General features: G+C 39.9%; 2 protein-coding genes and 1 long non-coding RNA gene across 14 annotated transcripts in view; 2 read left to right on the forward strand and 1 right to left on the reverse strand.

Annotated features, from left to right (window-relative positions):
- LOC123956926 overlaps positions 1-18,560 on the forward strand; it is a 24,621-nt gene extending 6,061 nt beyond the window's left edge. The window contains exon 3 of the long non-coding RNA XR_006821675.1: positions 18,294-18,560. This is a non-coding gene — a long non-coding RNA (uncharacterized LOC123956926). The remainder of the gene's footprint in view (positions 1-18,293) is intronic.
- LOC123956922 (melanocyte protein PMEL-like) lies at positions 5,499-24,041 on the reverse strand. 12 transcript variants are annotated; one of them, XM_046029470.1, is made up of 16 exons: positions 23,883-23,927; positions 23,029-23,336; positions 20,219-20,264; positions 18,666-18,720; positions 18,304-18,562; positions 17,271-17,366; positions 16,532-16,678; positions 15,944-16,078; positions 13,300-13,461; positions 12,904-13,188; positions 11,922-12,803; positions 11,650-11,814; positions 11,418-11,520; positions 8,983-9,188; positions 8,807-8,897; positions 5,499-5,852 (listed from the first exon to the last, which is right to left on the reverse strand). In XM_046029470.1, exons 5-16 carry the CDS (start codon positions 18,359-18,361, stop codon positions 5,708-5,710), a joined length of 2,475 nt encoding a protein of 824 aa, XP_045885426.1. In that variant the 5' UTR covers positions 18,362-18,562; positions 18,666-18,720; positions 20,219-20,264; positions 23,029-23,336; positions 23,883-23,927; the 3' UTR covers positions 5,499-5,707. The 12 variants fall into 12 exon arrangements, with proteins under 12 accessions (XP_045885426.1, XP_045885434.1, XP_045885433.1 ...); XM_046029478.1 differs by lacking the exons at positions 23,029-23,336; positions 23,883-23,927 and adding an exon at positions 21,672-22,159 and having other exon boundaries at positions 18,304-18,416; positions 18,514-18,562; positions 20,226-20,264; XM_046029477.1 differs by lacking the exons at positions 23,029-23,336; positions 23,883-23,927 and adding an exon at positions 21,672-22,159 and having other exon boundaries at positions 18,304-18,416; positions 18,514-18,562.
- cdk2 (cyclin-dependent kinase 2) lies at positions 21,521-27,286 on the forward strand. Its single transcript, XM_046029485.1, has 7 exons — positions 21,521-22,164; positions 23,525-23,602; positions 23,685-23,805; positions 23,913-24,083; positions 24,321-24,422; positions 25,500-25,703; positions 26,273-27,286. The coding sequence occupies exons 1-7, from the start codon at positions 22,049-22,051 to the stop codon at positions 26,375-26,377; spliced, it is 897 nt and encodes a 298-aa protein (XP_045885441.1). The 5' UTR covers positions 21,521-22,048; the 3' UTR covers positions 26,378-27,286.
- The last annotated feature ends 1 nt before the right edge of the window (position 27,287 follows it).

The following is a 27,287-nucleotide window of genomic DNA, read 5'->3' on the forward strand; positions in this document are numbered from 1 at the left end:
ATAATCGGCACCATCCTGCCCTCCATTCAGGACTTATATATTTCCAGAGTCAGGAAACGGGCAGGAAACATCACTGCAAATCCATCTCACCCCGGACGCAACCTGTTCCAGCTTCTCCCCTCCGGTAGGCGCTACAGAGCACTGTACGCCAAAACCAACAGACTCAGGAACAGTTTCCTCCCACAAGCCATCACTCTGATGAACAGCTGACTCACAGTGTCAGGAACTATTCCTGTGCAATAATTCCAGTTTACTGGGAACCACTTACCATTTCTTTATTTATTCATCATTCTTCATTTCAAAGCTGTTCATACTGTTCATATTGTCATATTGTATATATATATACTGTATACCAAATCCATGCCTTATGTACATAACACCTGCACATAAAACTTATTTATTCCAGCATTCTTTGCACTCATCACACTGTGTACATGAATGCTTGTATGTGTATGTGCACCTGTGTATCACATCCACCTCCGACATAATAATAACATTAATGGCAATAATAATTTTCTCCTGCATCCTTTGCACTCTGTTGATTGCATATTGCAAAAACGCTGCGTACATCGGCCGTGACAGGTAGGGTTAACCTCCCTTGAGTTGCTGCAACGTAGCAAACGGGAGTGTTTCATACAGACGCTGAAGGATACCTTTAGCGTAAAATCCTTATGCTTTCTCACGTCTAAAAACGTCAGTTATGACGCATTGAGAATGCATTGGTAATACAGTCCCCTCCAAAAGTATTGGATTATTGGAAGTATTGGAAGTATTGGAAGTATTGGAAGTAAGGCAAATTCCTTAGTTTTTGTTGTTTACTGAAGACATTTGGGTTTAATTTCAAAAGATGAGTATAAGACAAGAGTTCAGAATTTCAGCTTTTACTTCCTGGTATTCACATCTAGATGTGTTAAACAACTTAGGACATATCACTGTTTGTATTAGACCACAGCATTCTTAGGTGAGAAAAAGTAATGGAACAAAGAATCTTAAAGTAAATAACATTTAATATTTGGTGGCATAACCCTTGCTTGCAATAACTGCCTCAAGCCTGCGACCCATCGACATCACCAAACTGTTGCATTCTTCGTTTGTGATGCTATTCCAGGCTTTTACCGCAGCTTCTTTCAGTTTTTGTGTGTTTCGGGGTGTTTCTCCCTTCAGTCTCCTCTTAAGGAGGTGAAATGCATGCTCTATTGGGTTAAGGTCAGGTGATTGACTTGGCCAGTCTAAGGCCCCATCCACACTACTCCATTTTAGTTTACAAACAGAGAATTAAAATGAATCTGATCTCCGTCCACACCAGCGTTTTAGCTGCGTTTTGGAGTTGATCTCCGTCTACTTTAAAATGACTGAAAACACACATCTATTGGCCATTCAGGTACACTGGGCATGCGCATGCCAGTGTAAACATGAAGCAGATGGTCTATTCCGTAGTTACAGAAGATTTAGCGAAAGAATAAATAAATACAGATGAAGAATCAGAGCAGGGGTTTTTTGCATGCACCAATAACGAGCTGGGACTGTTACTGAATGTAACACGGGACTGTGGCGGCGGAAAACAGACTGGGAGTCGTTGCATAGTAAATGCCGACATGCACAGTAGGCAAGTGTAGGCAGATAAGTGTTATTTGCACGGTACAGAATATTTTAATAAAAATACCATGTTAAAAACCCGTTTAGTAGCATCGTGTTTCTGCTTTGCATGACTTGTAAGACCCAATCAGAGAGCCGTGCCTGAGCGGCTGCGTCATCGTTTCTAAAGTCCTCCGTTTTGGCCCGTTCTCACTAAAACGCCCTCCGGAGATTTGAAACGCAAAACGGCAGCGTTTCCAAACTTCTCCGTTTAAGGTCTTCGTTTTCGCTGTTGTAGTCTGGACGGGAGGTGCAAACGTAGCAAAAGGTCTCTGTTTTAATTCGAAAAAGCAGTAGTGTGGATGTGGCCTAAAACCTTGCACTTTTTTCCCCTGATGAAGTCCTTTGTTTTGTTGGCAGTGTGCTTTGGGTCATTGTCCTACTGCATGATAAACTTCCTCCCAATTAGTTTCAATGCATTTCACCGTAAATTAGCATACAAAATGTTTCTGTACACTTCTGAATTCATTCTGCTGCTACCATCATCAGTTACATCATCAATAAATATTAATGAGCCTGTTGCAGAAGCAGCCATGCACACCCAAGCCATAACATTACCTCCACCATGCTTCACAGATGAGCTTGCATGCTTCGGATCATAAGCAGTTCCTTTCTTTCTCCACACTTTGGCCTTTCCATCACTTTGGTAGAGATTAATCTTGGTCTCATCAGTCCATAAGATTGTGTTACAGAACTTTTGCGGCTCATCTCTGTACTTCTTTGCAAATTTCAATCTGGCCTTCCGATTCTTGCTGCTGATGAGTGGTTTGCATCTTGTGGTGTGGCCTCTATATTTCTGCTCTCTGAGTCTTCTTCGAACAGTGGATTGTGATACCTTCACCCCTGCACTGTGGAGGTCACTGCTGATGTCACTTACAGATCTGGGTGTTTTCTTCACAGCTTTCACGATATTTCTGTCATCAACTACTGTTGTTTTCCTTGGTCGACCTGTTCGATGTCTGTTGCTCAGTACACCAGTAGTTTCTCTCTTTTTCAGGACATTCCAAATTGTTGTACTTGCTACGCACAATGTTTGTCCAATGGCTCTGGTCGATTGTCCTTCTTTTCTCAGCTTGACAATGGCTTGCTTTTCTCCCATAGACAGCTCTCTGGTCTTCATGTTGGTTTATCCTCTTTAATAGGAAATACAGTCTTTATAGGTTTGAACCAAGGATGAAAACTTAGACTAGTCATGCAGAGCTACTTAATGTTTGGACAATCAACCTAAAAGGCAACACCTGGGCAACAAGAAACATCTGTCAGTCACATGTTCCAATAGTTTTGCTCACTTCAAAAATGGGTGGGTTCAAAGAAAGGGTGGTATGTCCTGAGTTGTTTAACACATCTAGATGTGAATACCACGAAATGAGAGCTGAAATTCTGAACTCTTGTCTCATACTCATCTTTTGTTCTTAAACCCAAATGTCTTCAGTGAACAACAAAAACAAAGGAATTTGATTACCGTTCCAATACTTTTGGAGGGGACTGTATCCAATTATGCCTTTTCAGAATACACATTTTACCTGTTGGTTCACTGGAAGATTCTGAGAATTGATGCCACCGTTGAGTGGGCCACATTTAGCTGCTCTCTGAGACTAGTCTCTTTCAGTGATAGCCCATGGTTGATTACCTGGTTACCACAGTAGCCCTAATAATTTCAGTTAATACTATATCACTACTTGTCTCCATAACCATCTTTTTAAGGATGAATGTATTTCAAAGGGGTAATTTGGCAAGTCACTGTCCATTTGAAAGCAGTTTTTGAAAAGACTATGTAAGCATTTGCAAAGTTGGCTGTGGATATACATGGTTTTTCTGGTGGTTGACCTTGAGTGAGAAAAGAATTCTTGAATTTTGAAATCTGAGGTCATTCAATGTCTTTTGTGTTAAATCAATGCTTTTTGTATTACAGCAAGGCAAGAGTCGGTCTCAGTTTGGTCCACATAGACTTCTGTTGTGCTAACAGTGTGAAGAGTTTTGAAAAAGTGAACTCATTATTGAAAAATGCTTGTTAGCAATTGTTAAAAAAAAAAAACTGTAAGATGGAGTCAACAAACGAAGTTGAAAAGAAGATTAAAGTGGGCTTATACAATACAATACCAAAGCAAGCCAAGTCTAAAATTTGGAAAACTTCTCAGTTGTTACTGACAAAAATGAATGCAATGATTTATGTCGGTTATTCTGAACGTTTGCATAAACATTTGTGTCCTTTTTTTCACTCTGCATGTCACAATGTTTGCGGGTGCGGGCGGGAGTGGATACACATGTTGCGGGAGCAGGCAGTAATGGGAACAAAATCAGCGGAAGCGGGATCAAGGAAACAGTCCCGCGCAGGGCTCTACATGATAGACAGCACTTGTGAAAATTACAAATTACCGTCTACTTGTATTAGTCAAAGCACTTGTCTTGTTAGATTATCTTGTTTGACCATCACATTCTATTAAAGAGACTGGAACATTTAAGCCACTCTAAGCCGGTAAAAGTCCCATTTATCAGATCACTCTCAATTTGTACATGTTAACAATGAATCACCCATGCACACCTGAGTGAAAAACGGAGTTCTACAAGTTTTTGTGCTTGGATCAATCTAATTCATATATGCTTCCTTTAGCCAATATTATCAGGAAACACTTCATAAACTTTCATCGTTATACAGATGATACCCAATTATATTGGTCAAGCCAGATGAAACCAATCAGTTAGCTAAACTTCAAGCACATAAAAACCTGGATGACCTGGAATTTGCTTATGTTAAACTCAGACAAATCTTAAGTAATGGTACTTGACCCCAATGCTGCTATAGGCCTAGACTGCTGGGAGACTTCCCATGATGCACTGAGCTCCTCTCTTCCCTCTCCTCTTCTCCATCTTCATTTGTATCCCATTAATACATGTTACTAACTCGACTTCTTTCCTCTCCCGTAGTTGTGTGCTTTCTCGTCCCTTGTCTCTCTCCTTTTGACGCTTTCTGCAGGTGTTTCTGCTGTGAAGTCTGGATTTGTGGTTGCAAGCCACCTACTGCCCTTATGTTTCTACTCAACACCCACTGCTACAATTAATATTATAGTCTTATTATTATCATTATTATTACTATTCACTGACATTTGTAATAATACAAATGTCAGTGAATAGTAATAATAATGATAATAATAAGACTACCATTACCATCACGAATATTTTAAATCGCTATGTGGAACTATGTGCACTGTGCTACTGTGTGTTTTCTTTCCTCCTATTATACTGATATTATAATATTACAAAGACAATACGGTCTAAACCTGCTCTATATGAAAAGCGTAATAAGATAACTTAAGTTGTTTATTTTGGGGGGAATATTCATATGTTGCCATGCTGTGCTAAGAAACTTAATTTCTTGAGCTTCAGCAGGTGGCATCAGTGACTCTTTTTATCCAGAGTGTTTTCTGTCCTTTGTGGCAAACCACAGGAAGCAAAAGCAGTGCTGTGCTTATATTTGGCTGACTGATTTGTTAGCTGCACTGACAGTGATGGTGCAGTGGCATATTTTTCGGACTTAGAGCAGTGCCACTATAAGAGAGGCTACTGATTGCTTTTTCATCTTTCTCCAATAGATGTCCAGTTATTTTGTCTCTCAAGTTGCTTTGTTATTACACGTAGTCATTTGTAGTAGTCAGCCAGTGTTTTGAAATGACTGATTAGAAGCTTTAACAACCAAAAAGACAATAATAGAATGATGAAAAAATGCTGTGTATAAATATATGTATACATACACAAAATATAACGTTTTGTACGAGTGTATTGATTAAATCAGAGATTAAACATTATGGCCATTGCCAATTACTAAAAAATACTGTAAGTCAAAACAAATATAACTTTCCTCTACAAATGTTTCAATGTTTTTATTACATTCTTTTATTACACACTCCTTTCTATTTCTGTACATGTTGTACATGGGGCTGGTTCATTTCATTAGTTGTGGTTTAATACATTAACTGGGAGTTACAATATTACTACAGTTAGAGTATTGTGTGTGTATAAGGCTAATATTTTAGCTAATGTTATAGATGTTGTGTGCATGAGCCAATAATGATATTCACACAGTCCTCCCCTGAAGCAGTGGACGACTCTCTCCTGGTGACTGTCGGCTCAACAAGTTCCACAACAACAAAGGCATTGATGTTACCGCCGAGCTGCCTCCATTGTTGTCTTCTCTTAGTGGTTGGTACTGCTTGGACCGTCTGTTTAGAAATATAAAACAGGTGAAAAGGTTTAGGAGATCCCACTAAAAGTTGTGACAAAGTTAAATTGAATATGTGGTTTTCCCCAGTTAAACAGTTTATATGGCATGAAATAAAGGCAAAAAGCCTCTCAACAACAAACAAAATGAAAAAAGGAAACAAGGAATGAGAACTGTAAACAAGATGGAAGATTAGAGATGCACCAATTACATTTTTCCTGGCCGATTCTGATTACCAATTTTTTAAGTCTGACCGGCCGAATCCAATTTTGGCTGATTCCGAACTATAATTGAAAGCATACACAAACATTTTTGTAACATTTTTTTACATTTTACATTTTATTAGGATCCCCATTAGCACTGGCCTTTCTGACTGTGTCAGTTTATAATGAACTGTATGTTCATTATAAAACACTGACTATTAAATAACTTAAGGTTACAGGACCTTCTCTCACTCAGACATCTCAAAATAAAAAGCGCTCCAGTTTAGGCTGCTGGACAGAGCGTTTAGTACGAATAAAATCTAACTGAAAATAAACTGCCGTAGGCTATACTCAGTGTTTCCTACAGAAAGACTATGTAACTGTAATGGTGGGGGATGTATTTGTATTATTTATAAAAAATTTTGAAAGACTACATTACCCTATTTCTAGTAACCTATGTTTTATGTTTCTTATCTCAGCATTTGAATTCTACTTAATTATCAAAATTACTTTAGTGTTTACTCACACTACAGTAATCTGCTCACCTCGCTTTTCCCTTCAGACACACATGCACCTCTCTCTCCCAGTATCTGTCTGCTCTGTTGACTTTTAGAAAAGTTAACTCCCGTTTTGTATTTTTACCCGCAATTCTGTTTCCATTATTTTATATTATTTTATTTTGTTAATTACCAATCAAGACCACGTGGTTCTGAATGACATTGGCACCAGCAGCTGTGTTTACTGTTGCTCTACCTGCTCCATGATGGTAAAAAATACACAGTGCCTGTGTCTTCTAACATAGTCTAATACACAGTAGGGTCTCTGTAGGTGTAAATTGCGAGCCTTGTGTCTTCTTCACTCATGGTGAAGAACTTCCACTCCTACGACATGTTTTAGTGAGTGTATGTACACACACACACACATATATATATGGCTGTGCCAATAACCAGTTACTGTCTGTGCCACTGTGCGCATGACGTAAAACACCGTGCAGTGCAGGACGTGTGTAACGATTAATGTGACTGGCAGAAAATCGAACATTTAACGCTGCTCTGCATTGGTCACCGGTCATGGCCGATTAAGCTGAAAACCGGCCCGTTCCGATTCCCAGCTGGTGGACTGGTGCATGCCTATGGAAAATAGTTGCTTCTTGTTGATATGATTGTGAGCTATGAACCAGCTAGATACCACTGGGCCATCTGGAACAGGCTGTTTAATTATTTCTCCATCTCTTATTTCTCCATGAAGAGTGGTGAAACTGCCCTTACCTTTTATGCTCCAAGCCGCTGGAAATTCCTATTTAATCATGTTAGGTGTGCCCCAACGTTATTGTCTTTTTTAACCAAACTCAATACATTCCTTCTGAGCTACGTCTTTCAGTAGTCTTGTTTGTCAGTCTTAACTAATATTTTAGTTTTGATACTCAAATATTTATCTTATTTTAATCTTACTTATTACATTGGTTATAACTCAAGTGTCTTATTATTTTTATTAGTCAACTATTGGTCTTAATAACTAATTAGTGTAGTTGTATATTATTCATTTTTCATATTCATTCATTATTCATTTTTACTGGTAGGTTGCTGGTCTTAATTCACTCACTCATCGTCAACCGCTTATCCTGTGTGGTCATTCTGTGTGGTATTTTATTTATCTGTTTGTATTCTAACTTTTCTAATGTTTTTAACTGACATGTATGATTCATGTGTCTATTTTAATTATGTTTATTTTTATGTCTAATGTTCTAGCATTACACTATTCACATTCATGGCTGCAACTTACATTGTAGCTCATGCTCTTTGCTTCCACCTGGATATTGCTTGTTTGCTTGCTTGCTTTTTGTGTTGCTTCTTGTAATTTAATCAGTGTTAATTTTATTGTGTGAGATGGTTGTTTTTGCTTCCCGATTTTATCTTTATTTTAACATGATTTTTGCAGGAAAAATCTGAGTTACATTATGTCTGTTGTCAATCCATCCTCCAGATTGAAACATCTCAACATGCATTTGTACTTCTGTACAGACATTCATGGTGCCCAGAGAATGGATGCTACTGGCTTTTGTGATCCCCTGATCTTTCCTCTAGCACCACCATAAAGTTGAAACTTGTGGTTTTAATGGCTTTTCTCAACAATTATTGCGTGGATTCCCATGAAATTTGATACCCACATTCAGGCCCCCCAGAGGATGTTATGTAATCACTTAAATGATCACTTAATTTCTCATCTAGCGCCATCATAAGGTCAAAATTTCATTTTGTCTAATACTTTGGTTTTTGAGCAAATACGTGCAAGAGTAGAACAAGACAGTAATTCAGTTCAGTGCTTGTTAGTAATGCTAACACGCTAAACTAAGATGGTGAACATGGTAACTATTACCCTGTCATTGTTAACATGTTAGCATGCTGTTGTGAGCTCAAAACACTATTGTACAGACTCTGAACAGGAAGCTGTCTGTTTGGGCGTTCCACAGGGATCCCTGCCCCCCTTCTCTTCATATTACTGAATATGTAAATGATTTGCTGATGATGATTCGGTTTTACTGGTCACTTGAAAATATGATTTGATATTGTACATGCTGGCTTACTGGCATTGCTTCTAACACAGCCATCATTAATGTTATCACCTGTGAGATTCAAATCCAATGTGAGAAAGGTCATTGAAATTGGTGTTGTTAACTTGGTAGTTAAGTAGTTTTATTTTTTTACTTTTCATTAGACCCTAAATAAATTAGATTGATCAAGCAGGTACTCACCTGTACATTAAACCAATACAACAGACAACACAGGCGAGAACCATAACACCCACAACTGTGGCTGCAGTTCCAGCTGGGGAACCACCAGAGGCTGAAATTGAAGCACATTATACAAATGAGAGGATCATCTATAGATAAAATATTTTAGTGGCTATAAATAAATCTCTTCCACCCACCTACTGCTACATTGACTCTGGCACTTGCCACAGCAAGACTGACATCATTGGTCAAGGATACGTTGATGCAAAATACTCCAGAGTCATTGAAAACCTGACGAAGGATCATTTCACAGTCTGGAGAGGGTGTGGCTGCATTACAGATGGTTTCCACTGGTGTGATACAGTCAGCATCAGAAATGATTGTGCAGACCTCACTTGGCAGACTGAAGGAAGGATAGTGAAGATGCAGATACATAGCAACAAGAAGAACAATCCTAAATGGATATGCCATTTTCATAATCATGTTTTTTGTGCTATACATAACAAGACATTAGACAGCACAGTTTCAGCGTAGGCTAACTAGAAGAAAATCTCTATTAGTTATAAAGAACGTCAAAACAAATCAATACACTTAAGCTGAACAGTAAGTGAACATCATGATCCTCTCTGTGTGCTCTATGCATTGAGTTGGAGCCACTTTATTTCCATTTGGAGACCATTACCATGCAGGTGTTCCCAGTGGCGGTTCTAGACCAATTTTATTGAGGGGGCCAGGCTTGGGCCAGTTGTTTTGTCAGAGGGGCACATTAAATCCGGGACAAAAGAGACAAAGGCAACGTTCAAGTTTTCAGAATGTCTTGTTTAGTGTATAATGTAATGTTTTAGTATGTTTCAGTAACTTACAGTTATTATAACAGTTATAACAGGATCTATTCAGTAACTTAGTTATATTTTTATTAAATTACATTACTCAAAAAAAAAACCATTCCTGTTAACTTTAGCTCAACTTGCAGTATATTCTTTGATGCAACACGTCTTTGTAAGGCTTAATGATCAGTGTTAACTCTAGTGTACTACACATTCTCTGGATCCCAGTTTGTATTTTGTATCCCACTATTACTTTTGCTAGGAAAAAACAAACGTCTCCATATTCACCCCTGTTGTTAGTCCTGATGTAAAGTATACACAAAAGTAAATACTTGATAGTAGGCCATCATCTCTGTATTATAAAGGGGGGATCTGTTTTATGGCAGGTTGAAAACATCACATACAGTCTGAAATAATATGTATCCCACTATAACTTTTGCAAGGAAAATAGAAACTTCTCCATATTCACCCCTATTATTAGTCATGATGAAGAATACACAAAATTAAATAAATTAAAATTAAGGAGGGGGACTGAGAACAATTTCCAGCAATATCCAAAGGATATCCATGCAATGGAAACATGGATTACAAGGAAAAAATATTGTCTATAATGCTGTTCAGTTTAATGTACATTTCGAGTCAAGTAGATTGACGTTGAAGCGAGCAATGTGTTAAACTGATTACAGTGATCTTGATTTTACAGTATCGATGGCGTAGATATTTGTAGGAGCAGCTTACTTGAAAAAGGTGACAGTCTGTGTAGATCTAGCTTCCAAACAGTAACATGGATGACTAATTGATCAACTCCGCGGTCTGTTATAACATCGTCAGACTATCGCGAAATAAGTGTTTGCTTTATGAGGGAAACTATATGCTTGTTTTGTTTAGACATTCTCAATTCAGTAGTTGAGACACATTTGTTCCGACTTCGCATCAACGCCATATGGTGCCAAGGAAGATAAATTACTATATAGTAGACTATAATGGTCAGAGGGGGCCATAGGGGGGTCCAAGGTCTGTGTTACAGGGGCACTGGCCCCTGTTGCCTCCCTCCCAAAACCGCCACAAGGTGTTCCTACTTTCCTACTTTTGTATTGGCTGCCACCCACCACCACCACCCCTCACCCCTCTCTCGCTCTCTCTCTCTCCTTCACCCCCAACCGGTTGAGGCAGATGGCCACCTACCCTGAGCCATGGTTCTGCTCGAGGTTTCTGCTTCTTAAAAGGGAGTTTTTCCTTGCCTCTGTCACCAACTGCTTGCTCATGATGAGAATTGTTTGGTCTCTGTAATATAATATTACAAAGAGTACGGCCTAGACCTGCTCTGTATGAAAAGTGCAACAAGTTTGTTGTTTTCACGTCAGTTTTTTGTTTTGTTGTGAACTTGCGCTATATCAAATTGAATTGAACTGAATTGATTAGACATGTTAGCATGAAGTTATAATCCATTTTGTGACACCAGAGATGAGATTTGTTTTGTGAATAGGTGAAATCAATTAACAGTTGCCACAGTTTTTCTATCTTGGTTTTCTGAATCTGAGTTTGTGTCAGTAGGTTGAATATTGAAGGAATCAATAAAACCTGGTTCTTAACAGATCAACAATGGTTTTAAACCAGCAGTTTTGGCTTTTAGACAGTTTTGATTTGTCAGATGGTTGCAGTGCAATCTTATAGCATCTTCGCAACATGAATGAGGATGATATGTTTGAGTTGTGTAATTCTAGACTGATCAAATTTAACAAATATGGCAACAACTCTACTAAACTTTCAGTTAGCTTGTGTAATTGATGAATGTAACTGCTCACCTTCCCTGACAGGAGATGGTGATGTCCACAGCATTCTGATCCAACTCAGTTGCCACTGATACAACGTTGGACACCTCAACAATCTCTACACTTTCAATACCCTCTGCAGGGTTAAAAGAGACAGAAAAGAAGATTGTCACACTATTAAATAATACTGTTTCTATTAAAGAATAATATTATCTGTTTAGATTTAAACTGCCATAAATAAAAAAAACAAACTATGTTGACTTACGGACAACATCTACAGTGGTGGCGAGGGAACCATAACGGTAGATCATGCAGTCAGCCGTCAGCTCTGGAGCTTGTCTTTTAGCCAGAACAAGGGCAACCTGTGCTGGATCTGCTTCCACCTCTGCTTGAACTTCACTTTCGGCTGGAACAGCTACTTCATCGCCCGCTGGTTGCATTGGAAAAATAAGAAACATTTCGTTAGAATACTTTTGTTACACACGCTTGATATGTTTATTCTGTGTATACTTGTTTTAGTTTACAGTAGGTACTCACCTGCAGGAGCTGCAGTAGCTGCAACCTCATTTTCAGTTGCCTGTACTGCAGCATCAGCTGGTGCTGCTTCTTCTACAGTTGTTGTCTCAGTGGCAGCAGGGGCTATGACATTATCAACAGGGGCTTCTGTTACAACTTGGACAACCTCTATGGCAGCATTATCAACAGCAGCAACAGCAGCATCAACATCAGCAGCAGCAGCAGCAGCCGCATCAACATCAGCATCAACAGTATCAGCAGCCACAACGTCAACTTCTTGCTCTACAGCTGCTTCTGCTACAGGAGCAACAGTGACAGGGTCAGCAACCTCAACAGCTCCTTCTTCTTCCTGTGCTACAGGGGCGACTGAAGCAGAAGCGTCAATCACAGCCACATTTTCTTCAGCTACATCTGTAACCACTGCTGTTTCATCTGCAGCAGCTGTAACAGCATCTGCTGGCTCTTCAGCTACAGGTGTGAGAGAGGCAGCAGCGGCCACCTCACCTGCTGTGTCCTCGGCAGCAACATCTGCATCTGCAGCAGGGTCAGCAGTGACAGCATCAGCGACCTCAACTGTTGCTTCTTCTCCCTCTGCAAGAGGGGCAGCAGAGGCAACAGCGCTGGTGGGATCTTGTTCCGCTGGAACAACAGCTGCATCGATTCCTGCAGGTGCTACTGAGGCAACCTCTACTGCCTCTGTGTCTGCATCAACAACTGCTTCTCCATCTTCTGGGTTTGTGGCTGCTTCAGCTGACTGCACAGAAGCAGCAAGCAGAGTGGCGTCAGAAGCAGCAACATCCAGAGCAATTGCATCTCCTCCCTCGGCTGGTGCTGCTGGGACAGCTGCAAGGGTGGAGGCCATCACAACAACAGCTGGTACAGCAGATGCATCAATGGGGACAACTGAAAAAAGTTTAAAACAACTGAGCAAAACTTAGTCCAGACATCTTATAGGAAAATAAATATGTATAAAAAGATAAAAAAGATTAGTTTAAAATCTCACCAGCAGTGGGGTTTCCACAGCCGTTGGGGATGCTTGCCATGAGAACCACCTGAGGTTTGAAGGTCCCAACTGTGAGGTATGTGTGTGTGACAGTGAGGTCTCTGGAGATCAGAGTATCAGAACTGTCACCAAAGTCCCAGCTGAAGCTGATGTCAGCGCTGTTGAGATACTGGCTGGGATCATGGAGCTTAATGCTAAAAGTAATGGCTCGGTTCTGGATGAAGTTCTGGTCTTCCTGGTTGACATCATTGATTTGGGTGAGTGATATGGTGAAGGGAATCTGGTCTGATGATGGAGCAAAAGTTGTAGATCTGTTACGATGAATGCTTTTAAACAAATACAAACATTGTAGAATCCTTTTCCTCAAGTTAGGTTAGAAATTGTTTGGTAGGTCACCTGTGATGCTGAAGACTGTGGAGGCATAGCCGAGAGGGATGAACTTGTCTTGTCCACGGCAGTGATAAATGACAACCTCCATGTTGTAGGAGCCCAGAGGGATGTTGTCTGTACCGACAGAGAGGGAGGAGGATGGTCCATCTGCCACCTGCCAGTAACGCCCTTGAATAGAGCAACATTGTGATTATTTAAGGTGTTCAAACATTTTGGAAACACTCCAGGTGTCACTTAATACATGAGATACTATAGTAATGGTGATAAAGTACAACAAAGAATGTCTTCAAACATTGTGACATTTACTGGTGAGGGTTTTTCACATTCTTAGGCCTGGGCTAAGAGTTGACTATGACTTGGCCCCTTGTCATTCACACATATATTGTTAATCAAAAGTTAACCAAAGCCCAAGACACAAGACTAATGTTTTTTTATGCTTACTTTCGGTTTACTTTAGCCCCTTTTTACACTGGAACCTTCTAGCCCTGTGTTTAGTCAATTTTCAGAGGATAACTGTCAGGATGTGTGTGGTTGAAAGGTTGGTGGACCCACATGCAGGACACTGAGCAGAGCAGGTACAGTTCAAAAGGATTATTAACAAACAAAAACGAGCACACTTACAATGAGTGACTGATTCCAGGTAATCCAAAATAATAACAAGTTCAAACAAACTATGTGATCCAACAGAAAAATCCAAGAAGGGAAAATAATCCAGAAAGCTGGGAAACAGGGAGACACGACGAGCAAGGCAGGCTAAACACGACAAGACACTACGACATGAGACAGAGCGTATACACGCTACAATGACTGGACAGGGAATGAACAGAAGGCAGACCTAGTGATAACTGGGGGAACAGACATAACCTAGATTACTGGACACTAAACACAGAACCAAAATGCAGAGCTAAATCTAAGATATATGACAGACAGATACAAAGTGAGCTAAACGGAACCTGCGAATGAACAATGAAATAAACAAGGCTAAACAGAGAACACAAGACAAGGAACAAAACTCCAAAACAGAAAACATGGACCAACTGTTACACAGACCGGGGTAGGGAACAGAGACGGATCTAACCAGGAAACAGGACAACACTCAACAAGGAACAGAATGGAAATAAGGAAAATACCAAACACCACTAAACACTAGCTGACAGATAATAACAAGGTGAATAATAACCCAGACTAAATAACAGATACCAAACTCACAGTGAACTAAACTCAACAGAACAGAACTAAAAAGTGGATGCAAAACCCAAATCTTAGAATCAAGAACCAAAACCCAGAAACAGAGAAAACATTCAAAACACAGTGTAAACTAGACACAAGACAACAGACAGGACTGAAACACAAAACACAGACGAAATGACAGATAAAAAAAAGACTAAAAATAACAAAAGTGACTGAAACTAACTAAACAGAGCAGAGCAGACACGCCCACAGTGTGGCAATAACCCTGAAAACTCGGGGCTAAGCCTGCTATGGAGCTTTAGAATCTGCCAGTATGAAAACTCCCTTATCCTGGGGCCAACAGCTCCTTTATCCTGGGGCCAATAGCTACCCTATCTTGCAGGCAACAGCTCCTTTATCCTGGGGCCAACAGCTCCCTTAAGCCTCAGATATACTCTGGAGCGGACACGGACAACTGCGGACCCCGCAGACGCAGACTACTTCTGTTTATACTTCTTTCTGCAGTCAGCTTGGCGGACATGTTTCACACATGCGCAGTAGATTGGTTGGTGCCCTGGTAGCGCTAGTCACAAAAAACAGGAGGCATGCGGACGTCCACACAGACTCTTCGCATACCCCTTCTGACAATGTTCTTTTTCGTAACGCGGACCCTAGTGGACCCTCGTGGACTCGTAGGCGAGGAAAGTATAATCCTTGCCTTAATCCTGAGGCCAACATCTGCCTTGGTCTGGGGCTAAAGTGCAATTTATACTTCTGCGTAGGTGACGCCGTTGGCTACGGGGCTACGCAGAGACTACGCTGTCGCCTGACGTGCACCTCCTCAAAAATGTAACTACACGTCGAGTTGATGCGGACCGTAACCTCTGTGATTGGTCAGCTGGGTAGCCTCGCAATGCCTCCGAGCCGACTGGACGTACCCCGCGCTTTGAAGTAACATTTACTAGCGGCAAAAACGGTGGCTGTAACACAGTGAATCAATATATTTGTTTGGTTTTGGTTAACTGCTCCTGTGGTCTGGGGCAGCTGGTTAGGTGATCAGCTATCGTAACAACAGCATGTTCATTTGAATAATGTTAGCCTTCATGACTTGTTCACCAAAACCGGTATGCCTGATGAACTAAAACTAAAAATGGTAAAGTGAAGCTATTGTGCCAATGAAACTTCTTACATGGCACCACTAATTTAATCCACATAATACTAATTATTCAAGTTAACAAAAAGATAATTTTCGTGAGTTAACGGCACAATTCAAGAAGGTCTTCAGATGTAAAAGTGATGACGATTTTTTTCATGGCAAATGGCTAATAGAATGTAACAGCAGATCATCTTAGCATTCACTTATCATTTAGCATAGAAAAGGTTTTTACTAAAAAGCACAATTTTACTACTACAGAATTAATTACAGCTACTGAGCGGCCTGTTTTTGCAGACTAATTACTATTAAATTAAATATATTTACCCCATGTCTTCCACACAAACACGTAGTGGGGTTTCCTGTTCTGACTGATGGGGAACGGTGTGCCGTCAGGGAAAACACCGGTCTGCTCGGTGTCCTGGTCAGGATACACAGCCTGACCCTCCTGATACTGTTGTCCTGAAAAAGAAAACAACCATAGATCCAACATCATTAACAACAGATACATGGCATTTTAGATCAATATGAGGCAACACAGGTGAAATAAAATAAGAATAAGTTGTCTTTTGTCCTATCAGTGTTTAATTTTAGAAAAAAAATCGTTGGTTTATTGATTATAAAACATTGTCAGTTAACTGGTAATTAACAGAATTTTATTTTTACCAGTTTCTTTATATGGAAATTCTAGAAACAAAAACAAAGTGTCTGTAAGTTGTTTATTTCTTTAGGAAACACCATGTCAAAAAGTTCATTCAGGAGATAAACATCATGTTATCGTCACATCTGATATAAACTGATCAGCTACCTGTTCATAACTGCTTGTTACTGCTTTTGAGCACAATAGGCTACGTAGTAACCTGCAGTACCTGCCCTCCGCAGAGTTACTTGCTGTTTCTGGAAAGATTGTCTTACCTTTGATTGTGCAGTTTTGCGCCCAGACCACCTGCCCATCAGAGAGCACTGTCTGGTTTGGTGGGAAATTAAGATTAATAGAGAAGGTTGCTCTTGCTCCAGTCAGAGTGGGTGCATCATTTTTCAGATCAAAAGTTACTTCACCACCTGGAAAGAAGATTACACACTATTTAATATATTTAGATTAAAGGGAAAGTAAGTGATTCTGCAGAAGGATTGTTGATATTTGAACTCATCTGCCAAACAAAGACACCCCTCCCTTCAGTCCTCCCTGTGCACCCCATATTTCAAATCTCTGAGTTTTCTCCAGCATTGAAACACCTTTGCCTTTACCTAGTCATAAAAGTTTATTCTCTGATTATACTCTTTAGACTTTTTCCTCTTTGTCTGTTTCTAGACCATCTCTCCTTCTTCGCAGTGCATGGAGAATACCACTTTCAAATGTGCCAGTGTATAGAACTCTCTCTCCCACTGCCCCCGTATCACTCCTGTGCTGTCTAACGCCACCTGTTGCTATTTGGCTGAAACAATGTTATGGGCAAGGGTCACACCATTTTCTTTGTATCCCATTTATCAGGGCCAAGGTGGATTTTTTTTCAGAGCACACAGAACAGAAAATATTGTCTGACTTTAACAAAAGGTGTATTGGATTACAATCACTTACTGTCCCTTTAAGCGGCAGAGATGCTTTTTTTAATAACATTTCTGATTTAAGAAATAATGAAAGATTGAGCCTTACCAAACCAACAGTTCCTAAATCTCCGGTCTCCATCTTTCCACACCGGATACATCCGTGAGTTCCATGAGCGGTAACTTGTGAACTTACTTCTCGGCTCTGGAAAAGATAGCATTACAAACTCTTCCGGAAAAGAAGCCACATCATGCAACTCATGTTATTCTCCCAAGTGTCATCAATAACAAACACAATCGATAAGACTTTCCAGTAAAGCTACATTTGAAAAACATTTTGATTTATATATATACACATTTGTTTGTGCCAGATTATATATACATATTTCAGTAGAGTTGCTTTTTAAAAAGGGGACAACTTCTCCATAATAATCAAGCAGGTTTTGAACACAATGATAGAGATGCTTATGTGAATGAGAGCAGGTCCATGTTTTTTGGCGTTGAGGAGGGTTAAGATGTGTCAGGGTTCTTGGTGGTGGGAGTCACACGACCTGCAATCCCCCTCAATCCTTTTCATGTGACTGTCAGCTGAGTAGCACCATCAGTAATCCCAGTGAAAGGAATGAGGCGTCTCAGACTACTGGCTCACTCGTTTTTTTCTCAACTAGTGGAGTGTGTGTCTATGTATGTGTGTGTGTAAAATTGGCATGTAATCTGTTGCTAAACTGTGTTGGTATAAAAGTCTAATATAACACACAAAGGTGCCATCTTAACAAAATATTTAGACCCATCCTCAGTGTTTCAACTTTGTTTTTTTGAAACTAAAGAGAAGAATTGTTCCAAGAGTATTTCTACTTTATCCCTTTGCAGTTTCTCTTGCTTCGACGTTTGCATAAAATGAGATAGAAAACGCAGCTCAATGTAGTTGCAATGAGACAAAACCGACAAAAAAAAGTTGTTTTCTGGTGGAATAAAACGTTCTTTGAAAAATGATTTCACTTTTTTGATTGCAGGACTGATAATTACATATAAAACTATATATTTAGTCTTAGAAAGTAGAACATTTATCCGTTAACAACTGAAACAAACATAAAACCACATAAAAGCTAACTAAAGGTTGTTGTCATTTCAGATGTACTCACTTGTCGCAGTGGCAGATGTAAAAGCCAAAACCAGCAGCACCAGTGTCAGAGTCGTCATCCTGGATTTGGTTGTGTGTCTCTTCTCTCTGAACCCTGATCCTCACCCAGCAGTCCTGAACCCCAACACAACTCCCAGACAGACTTAATGAACGTCTCCTCAGTCTCTTTAAGAAAGCCTCAGACCTGAATTACCATAAAGTTTCTTCTCACCTCTGACATCATTGGGAGTCTGCAAACTGGCACCGCCCCCTCTGTTCAACTGTAAGAACAGATATGAGTACTGTTTTCTTAACTATTGTTGTCCTTTCCAATAACTGTTTTGACATTGTTATTAAACTTTCTATTAAACTTTCTATTCTCACCTGAGCTAACAATGTTTTGTTGATGCAGCATCTCCAATGAAGACCGTACAGCAACCTAAAACGGAGAAAAGATGGATAATGCGAATGTAAATTATTCAAATGAAGTCAAAGTAAAATACAGGCCTGAAGCAGGATAATATTCTGCATAATTGGAAAATCAGTGGATCCTTTCTGCATAGTGTAAATGAAAAAGTTGTACGTTAAGTCTGGTTTAGGAGGGAGAGAGTAGAGGGGAGAACTGTGATCAAAACTCAAGTCATGCTTGTTCTTGACCTTGGAGCTATGTATGAATTGGCATCACAAGATGAGAGTGCGCACGGCAAATCAATAGCTTCCTTTTATTTCCTCAGCAAATAAAGGGTAAAATTAAAAGTTACAAAAGGTGATGAAATTCAAAAAAAGTAGATGAATTCATAATAGTAGTCATTATGAGATTTGTTACCACAGGGATAAGTGGTTTTCAGGGGATGTTATCTCATGTCTGAGAGACTGCTCAGGCTGCACTTCATGTGATCCCTCATGTGCTATTGTGAGTTCAGGAGGAAACAAATCCTTCCCACAGAGCACCTGACTTAACATACCACAAATAGTCAACCATTAGCTTTTCTCATCAATTTCAACTGTGTAGTATCCTGCGATTTTTTGAAACATATTAATGTTGTATTTCAGACAGGGTCATTGGCAATAGAATTTTACTATTAGTTGTGCTCCAGGAATATTCCAGGATTTATTTAATAATTAGAATACAACTTTTAGTAATTTTCTTCATAGCAAGCCAAAATCAAATCATTTGCCATTATAAAATTAAAAAATATAATATTAACAAAGCAGGGAATAATCATATTGTGGAACTGCCTAAAAGTAGTGTTAAAAGGTAATGGAAGGACATAGAATATAACATCGGTCCACATTTAATTTCGAATGCCTTAAAAATTATATAAAGCAGAGCCCGTCCCCAGGCTGAAGTCACACACGTGATGACCAGCATAAAAAATTTGATTTTAGGAAAAAGGAGATAAAGACACACAGTCCAACAGTTTTAGAGTTCCTGGGAATCAACATCACAGAGAACCTGACATGGTCACCTCACATCTTCTGCCGCTGCATTTCTTAAGGAAACTCTAGAATGCAAAATTTTCGTGACAGGTTCTTGTCAGCTTTTACACAGGAGCAATAGAAAGCATCCTGAATAGAAGCATCACAAGCTGGCATGGGATATGCACGGCCCAGGACCGGAGGGCACTGCAGCAGGTGATTAAAACTGCTCAGAAGATCATTGGTACTGTTCTCCCGAGCATCAGTGATATCAGTGAGGTGCCTATAGGATACTAAAAGACAGCAGACTGTTGACTGTGCTGCTGTCTGGCAAGAGATACACTGCTGTCACATCACCAGACTGCAGAGCAGCTTTTCCCCCCAAGACTGTGAGACTCTTAAATTCATCCTAAGCACTGCACCATGAAAAATAGTTTATTTTTGTATATATTGTTTGCTTTGCAGCAAAAACTGCATATCATTTTATAACCATGTTTTACTATGACAAATACATTTACCTTGTACCTTGATCTGTTTCTCCTTCATTGTGTCCTCTTCAATACACTGAGAAATACAGATATTTATTACATTATTTGACATTAACCAACATACTAGACCACAAGACTTCTGTTTTCTTCAAAAATTCATATCAGTTACGGTATTTAAAAAAAAAAAAAAACTTGCCAGGCTGTAAAGGTGGGTGACCAGAGGATGTACGGAATTGAATAATGCCTTTTTTGTCATTTTGTAAACTTGTTGCTATTTTATTGTTTTTTTTCTTATGTTGTATTTTGTGTTGACAGGTAAAATGCATTGTTTTATTGACTCATTCCTTTTTAATATATACAAAAACTGTTTGAAACAGAAAGACTTGTGTTTTGTTTAACATATTTTTGTGACATGTAACTACCCACTAACCTACACTAGTGGAGGGAGTACTCATATCTTCTACTTAATAAAAGTAGCAACACAACATTGTAAAAATACTGTTAGAAGCATAAGTTGTGCATTCAAACTTCCATCCATCATCAACCGCTCATCCTGCACACAGGGTCACGGGGCCTGGAGCCAATCCAAGACATTGGGCAAAAGGCGTGGTACACCCTTAATCTTTTCCTATTATAATACATAATCATCATCATTTGTATTATCTGAATTGTAGAAGTATTAGAAAATGGAAACTTCAAAATTGTACATAAGCACTGTATAAGTTACCTTTCACCACTGCTAACATAAAATTGCTGTTAATGTGCACTTTTGTTTGTAGTGTAAGGAGTGTGTAGGCTACTTGTTCTTTTCTTTCAATACAAAGGGCAAAAAACTCAGGCTGTGTCCGAAATCCCCTCTCATTCACTACTCCCTACCCCCTATGTAGGGAGTTGTATGTAGAGCACTATATAGGGAGCTCACTCGCATTATTAAAACAACACTTTCGGACACTACTCCGATCGTTATTTCGGCGCCGTTAATTACGTCATTGCCGTCGGACAATCATTTTTTCCTATCAGCGCATTGCATGATGGTATATATGGCTTGGTTAGTGACCATCGGTTGTACACTACTTTTCAAAATGCATTCTGGGATACATTGAGTGGACTATATAGAGTATAATAATTATCACTATACATTCGGACAGCACTACAAAATGGCGAGCTCACTACACAGTGAGTAGTGGGTGATTTCGGACACAGCCTCAGAGAAACCGCTACTTTTTGTTGTTGCCGCTTCCGTGATTACGTAAAACGTAATCATCGTTTTCATCTCACCATGTGACCTGCGCGGCTTGTTTGTTGAAAGTTTCTTTGTCATCCCGTTTTAACACACATTTACACACTTGCACCAACTGACATTAAAACCCAGAACTGAAATTCAGATACACTTAGTGTACTCGTCGGCACCAGTCTCTTACACAACGTTTTCAAAAGAAGGGAGCCTTTGAGGACCCAATGTGAAAAAACTGTGAAACCCCACCTGGCTACAACAGTCGGCGTGTCTTGAACACAAAAACGAACGTTCCCGGGTGAACGCGGGAAACGCTGCTGTGTTGGTTCAGCGTTTTCCTCATAGAAGCAGCCGCCACGCCAAGCCACATATTTACGGGTATAATCGTTATCAGGGCGCCCTCAGTCTGTATTTGTTTCGCTCTGACCTGAGACAGGACCGGTGCCTTGAGAGGTTGTGGTGGACCCAGACCACCCTGAACCAGGCCAGCGGAGCAGTTAATTATATGTCGGTCCTCGCGCTGCTGGTTAACGTTTCTGTAGCCGCCGAGCAGTTGTTAGCTCACACAAAGAGGGTGCTAACTAACTAGCCAAACAACCAACAAACCTCCTGGTCTTAAAAAAGAAATGGATACGTTTCAGAAGGTGGAGAAGATCGGAGAGGGGACGTATGGAGTGGTTTACAAGGCCAAGAACAAAGTCACCGGAGAAACTGTTGCTCTCAAGAAGATCAGGCTAGACACGTAAGTTAAGTCCACATATGAGTGTTGTTGGTTATCATCTGGGCACCACGGGAGGACAAGCTAACGACAATGGAGCCAACTGTTGCTTTTTCTATGCTTTAAATGTGATGAAACCTGTTTTCCCCTCATTCTGGCCTCACGATTATTGAAAACAGCTAATTTCCTACCATCACTTAAGGAGTGTTTGGTGTAACGTTAAAAAAGCACAGATATTAATATAGTAAGAGTGTTTCTCAGCCTTTAAAGTGTAACTGCATTGAGACACTACTCTATGGTGTGTGTGTGTGTGTGTGTGTGTGTGTGTGTGTGTGTGTGTGTGTATGAAAACACTTACATTTTCACATTTTAATGCAGTCGTTCACCGTAGTAACTTACAACACCAAAACATGAAAGATAATTTTAAAAAAGCTGTTCCGTTGAGTTGTTCCCGGTGTGACCTATCAGATTCTGTGACCCAAATGGGAAGTTAAGCGCCAGAGGCTTTGTTGACGATGTGAAGAGGCTGCAGTTTGGTTATGTTTAGGTACTAAAAGTACTTGGTTATGGTTAGGAAAACATCGTCGTTTGCGTTTTGGTCACAGATTTTGGTGTTACACCGGTCTGGTGTTCAGGGTCAAGATACATCTGTGGGCTCACAGGATGATTAAGGAGATGTAGAAATGGTTATGTCTGTCTAGACATCATCTGTGGGGCCTCCTAAAAGTCATTGTTTTAACTGCTCAGGGCTCATGTCCACATCAATGAGAGGTGACTTAGACATTGCTTCATTATAAGCCATGCTAAAAAAGGTTTGGTATAATGCAGATTTAAATGTGGGTCTGATTGTTGGTTAAGTGCATGCATACTTTGTGTAGACCTACTTACAATTGCTCCTATGCTGTGCCAAGAAACTCAATTTCCCAGGCTTCAGCAGGTGGCGTCAGTGACTCTTTTTATCCAGAGTGTTTTCTGACCTTTGTGGCAGACTACAGGAAGCAAGAGCAGTGCTGCCCTTATCTCTGGCTGGCTGATTTGTTGGCTGCACTGGCAGTGATGGTGCAGTGGTATATTTATAGGGCTTAAAGCAGTGCCACTATAAGAGCAGCCACTGATTGTACAGCTCTGGTCATCTTTCTCCAGTGGATGTCAATTTATTTTGTTTCTCAAGTTGCTTTTGTTGTGAATGCTTTGACCTGGGAAGATATGCAAAGAATAGAATAAAATTAAATTAAAAACCATAGTGAAACTGAGAAATGTTATGAAATCATCAACCAAGCTGAAGTAAATAATAATAAAGTTAAAATGGCACAATTATTATAACCGGGAATTAGTAAGCGAGTTCAGTAACATCACCGGTTAATGAACCATGTTTTTTATACAGGGAAACAGAGGGAGTACCGAGCACTGCCATCCGAGAGATCTCACTTCTCAAAGAACTCAGTCACCCAAATATTGTCAAGTAAGTTTACTTATTTAAGCTAAATCCTGCTTGCAAGATTCTGTCTGTTTTTAATTAATCCATCCCTGTTAACGTGTTTCAGATTGCGGGATGTCATCCACACCGAGAACAAGCTCTACCTTGTTTTTGAGTTCCTTCATCAGGATTTAAAAAAGTTCATGGACTCCTCCTCAGTCGCTGGTATCCCACAGCCTCTGATTAAGGTAAGCCTCAGCTCGACTGCCTTACATGTCTTCGAGAGTAAATGGGGTCTACTTCATGAAGTTGTGATTTGACTTACCTGTGTATATGTTTCTGTGTGTGTTTGTAGAGTTATCTCTTCCAGCTGCTGCAAGGCCTGGCCTTCTGCCACTCTCACAGGGTTCTTCATCGAGACCTGAAGCCACAGAACCTCCTCATCAACGCCCAGGGAGAGATCAAGCTCGCTGACTTTGGCCTGGCAAGAGCCTTCGGGGTGCCTGTCCGCACATACACACATGAGGTAACGTGCACGTCAACCGTTATAATATAAAAACAGTTATATTATTTAAAGTGCATATTCATCACCATGCCCAGCAGCCGAGTGCATTGAGCGCTCTAGTACAATCAACATCAGCATACTTTTAATTCTTAGGCTGCATGTTTCAGAAGATTTATTTTAGGTTTCTTACTTTGCTTCACATTTTCCTGAGAAATCGTGTTTTCCTAATTACAAACTCGCTTCTGTGATATTTTGCAGGTGGTAACACTTTGGTACAGAGCACCAGAAATTCTCCTGGGCTGTAAATACTACTCCACAGCTGTTGACATCTGGAGTCTGGGGTGCATCTTTGCTGAAATGGTAATGATCTCAGTTTCATCTTTTACATTAAAGGAGACCTATTAAACATGGTGTAATCTGAGGTTTTTACTCAAAGGGATTTTGGGGATTTCTTTTTAAAGAGGTCATATTATGCTTTTTGGCTTTTCCCCCTCTCCTTTATTGAGTTATATCTCTGTTTTTGTTCATGTAATAGGTTTGCAAAGTGAAAAAGCCCAAAGTCCACCCCAAAGGGCGTTCCCATCTCCCACAGAAAACACTGCTCTGAACTGCCTGAAAACAGCTCGTTTTTAGTCCAGCCTTTACTTACACTTTGCTGTGATGTCACAGTGAAACACGCGTCATAATGCTCGGCAAGCGGCTTGTCAGACACACCCTCAAAAACACCAGTGGAAAAACACTGAACTAGAGCACACACTCTTCTCTCCCTTCCAAACACTAGCTACCCTCCAGGAAGTCAATGGACATAAAGTTGTTACTGTGATGTAGAGACAGAGCTCAGTTAAAACTTTATGGATGAAAGATACTTTTGTTACAAATTAATAACTCACCTCTCTGAAACTCTTGCTCCAGTCCATGTTGCTAAGCTGGTAAAGGGAACATATACAGCTGAACCAAAGCCATGTTTACAAGCTTCTCAGGACACGCCCTTCTCTGTTTCTGATTGGCTAGTAGTCCTTAACCAGGAACTGCGCATGTGCAATTCCCAATAAAGATCATGTTGAGGTAAGATGAATCACTCCATAGCTAAAACAAAGCGTTCAACACACGGGGTGAAAAGAGGAGCTGCAGCAATGTGCAGTATGACAAAAAATGAGGTGTGAAAATAAAACCATGTAAACCTGTTCTGGTACAACCCCTAAATAAGATTTTGAACCTGAAAATGAGCATAATATGACCACTTTAAATACGTTCTTATCTTATTATTTGAAGCTTTGGCCATGTTAACATGAACATCTGACATTGTAACATTATACATATAACAGAAAATACAGAAAAGCATAATGGGTCACCTTCAAGCTCCACTGTGAATAAAAAATGCCTGCATGTGATGCACAATAGATCAAACATGACCTCTTCACACTGTCACCTGTTCAGATCACCAGGAGGGCCTTATTCCCCGGCGACTCGGAGATCGATCAGTTGTTCCGGATCTTTCGCACCTTGGGCACACCTGATGAGACTGTGTGGCCCGGAGTAACATCGATGCCTGACTACAAACCATCTTTTCCCAAGTGGGCCAGGCAGGAATTGTCCAAAGTGGTGCCTCTTCTTGATGAGGATGGACGAGAGCTGCTTGGGGTGAGAACATTAGTCTTTCATTCATAGATTCATTTAGCATTAGTTTCCTCTGCCTCTTTGATTGTTTGTGTGTCAGTCGGCAAGATCAACAAACAAAAAGATTTTTGTTATACTTTGTGAAAAGGCAACAGGTACAAGGTTAACAGGTGAAGGAAAAAGCGAGAAGTCCTAGTGTGGATCCATGAATGCTTTGAACATTTAAGCTATTTTCTTATATGAAGCACATTAAGGCACTCATGTCCAATCAGTCTGTCACTCTTTTTTGATAAAGATCCAGATGCAGACTACAAGTACGTATAGAAATAGCATTGTAAGAAAATAAGATCAAAATTTGAAGTCTTTCTTTGTTGTATATGTTAGTATAAAAATTATATTTAAGTTTTGGACTGTTGTTGTTGAATAAAACAAGCATTCTGAATACATCAGTTTGAGCTGTGGGAAATCAGGTGTTTTTCTCTTTTCTTAGTCTAAAAGGTTTCATCGGTTTTATCAAATGAAAATAATTAGTTGCAGCCCTATTTTCTAGACACATTGACAGTATTTCTCCTTTTCTGCTTTTGTCCTTGCAGGAAATGTTAAATTATGATCCAAACAAAAGGTTATCTGCCAAAAACGCCCTTGTACATCGGTTCTTCCGCGACGTCACCATGCCAATTCCTCATCTGAGACTTTGAGTCAAGCAGAATATCAGGCCATTTTAATGCCAACAATATCTGAGCAATAAGGACCTCCCCGCCTCGCTTCATGTCTGCGACTGGAATGGACAGAAAAAGTGGACACTACAGGATACGTTGGAACCCCTTAATGGATATTAAACACCTAAAACCAGCTTTCTAGACGATAGATGTCCCGAGAGTTGTCATCCTGAGAGATGTTGTCATAGTTATGAACATTTAACTGTATATTTTTCAGTATAATTATTTTGCATATTCATGTGCAACTGCCATTTTTGATGTAAATGTTGTGATCGTGATGGTCCTCTGACGGAGTGCAGGTCAGGTAGACACATTCTAGTCATTAAATTTTCCTATTTACATAGTATGTTGGCTTTAGGGTGTTCAAATTCAAATAGTCAAGTAGTTTTGAATTAAATATGATTGAATAAGTTTGTGGGATAGTGCAAATATCAAATGTCATGCTTTGGAAGACTGAGCAGCAGCTGAATGAAAGATGTGAGTGGCGGCTCTCGGCACAAGTTGTCACACAGCACACATCATCATCTGATGTAAAACAGTTGGTGCTGAAAGAACATGAGATTGCAATTATGTTCTTGTAGGTTGATTTTCTTGCTGTTGAATTAGAAATTTGGGTCTAAAGTATCTTGAAGAGATTTTAAAGCTGCACCTTTGGCTGTTCAACACGTTTATTGGTCATTCAGGTTGGCTGGCAGAATAACTCACCAAACAGAAGCTCTCAGCTTTGTACATACAGTTGTGATATTCAAATGTTCCCTGTTGTAATTCAGATTTTACAGAATTTAATGTGCCGTCGCATCTTTCTTACTCAAGATTTTATTCAAACCGTTTTTATGGATATTGTTTATTTACAGTTTAGAAAAAATAAACTTGTTTAAATAACTGTTAC

This window comes from Micropterus dolomieu, linkage group LG18 (assembly GCF_021292245.1).
Source record: "Micropterus dolomieu isolate WLL.071019.BEF.003 ecotype Adirondacks linkage group LG18, ASM2129224v1, whole genome shotgun sequence".
Classification (NCBI taxonomy): Eukaryota; Metazoa; Chordata; class Actinopteri; order Centrarchiformes; family Centrarchidae; genus Micropterus; species Micropterus dolomieu.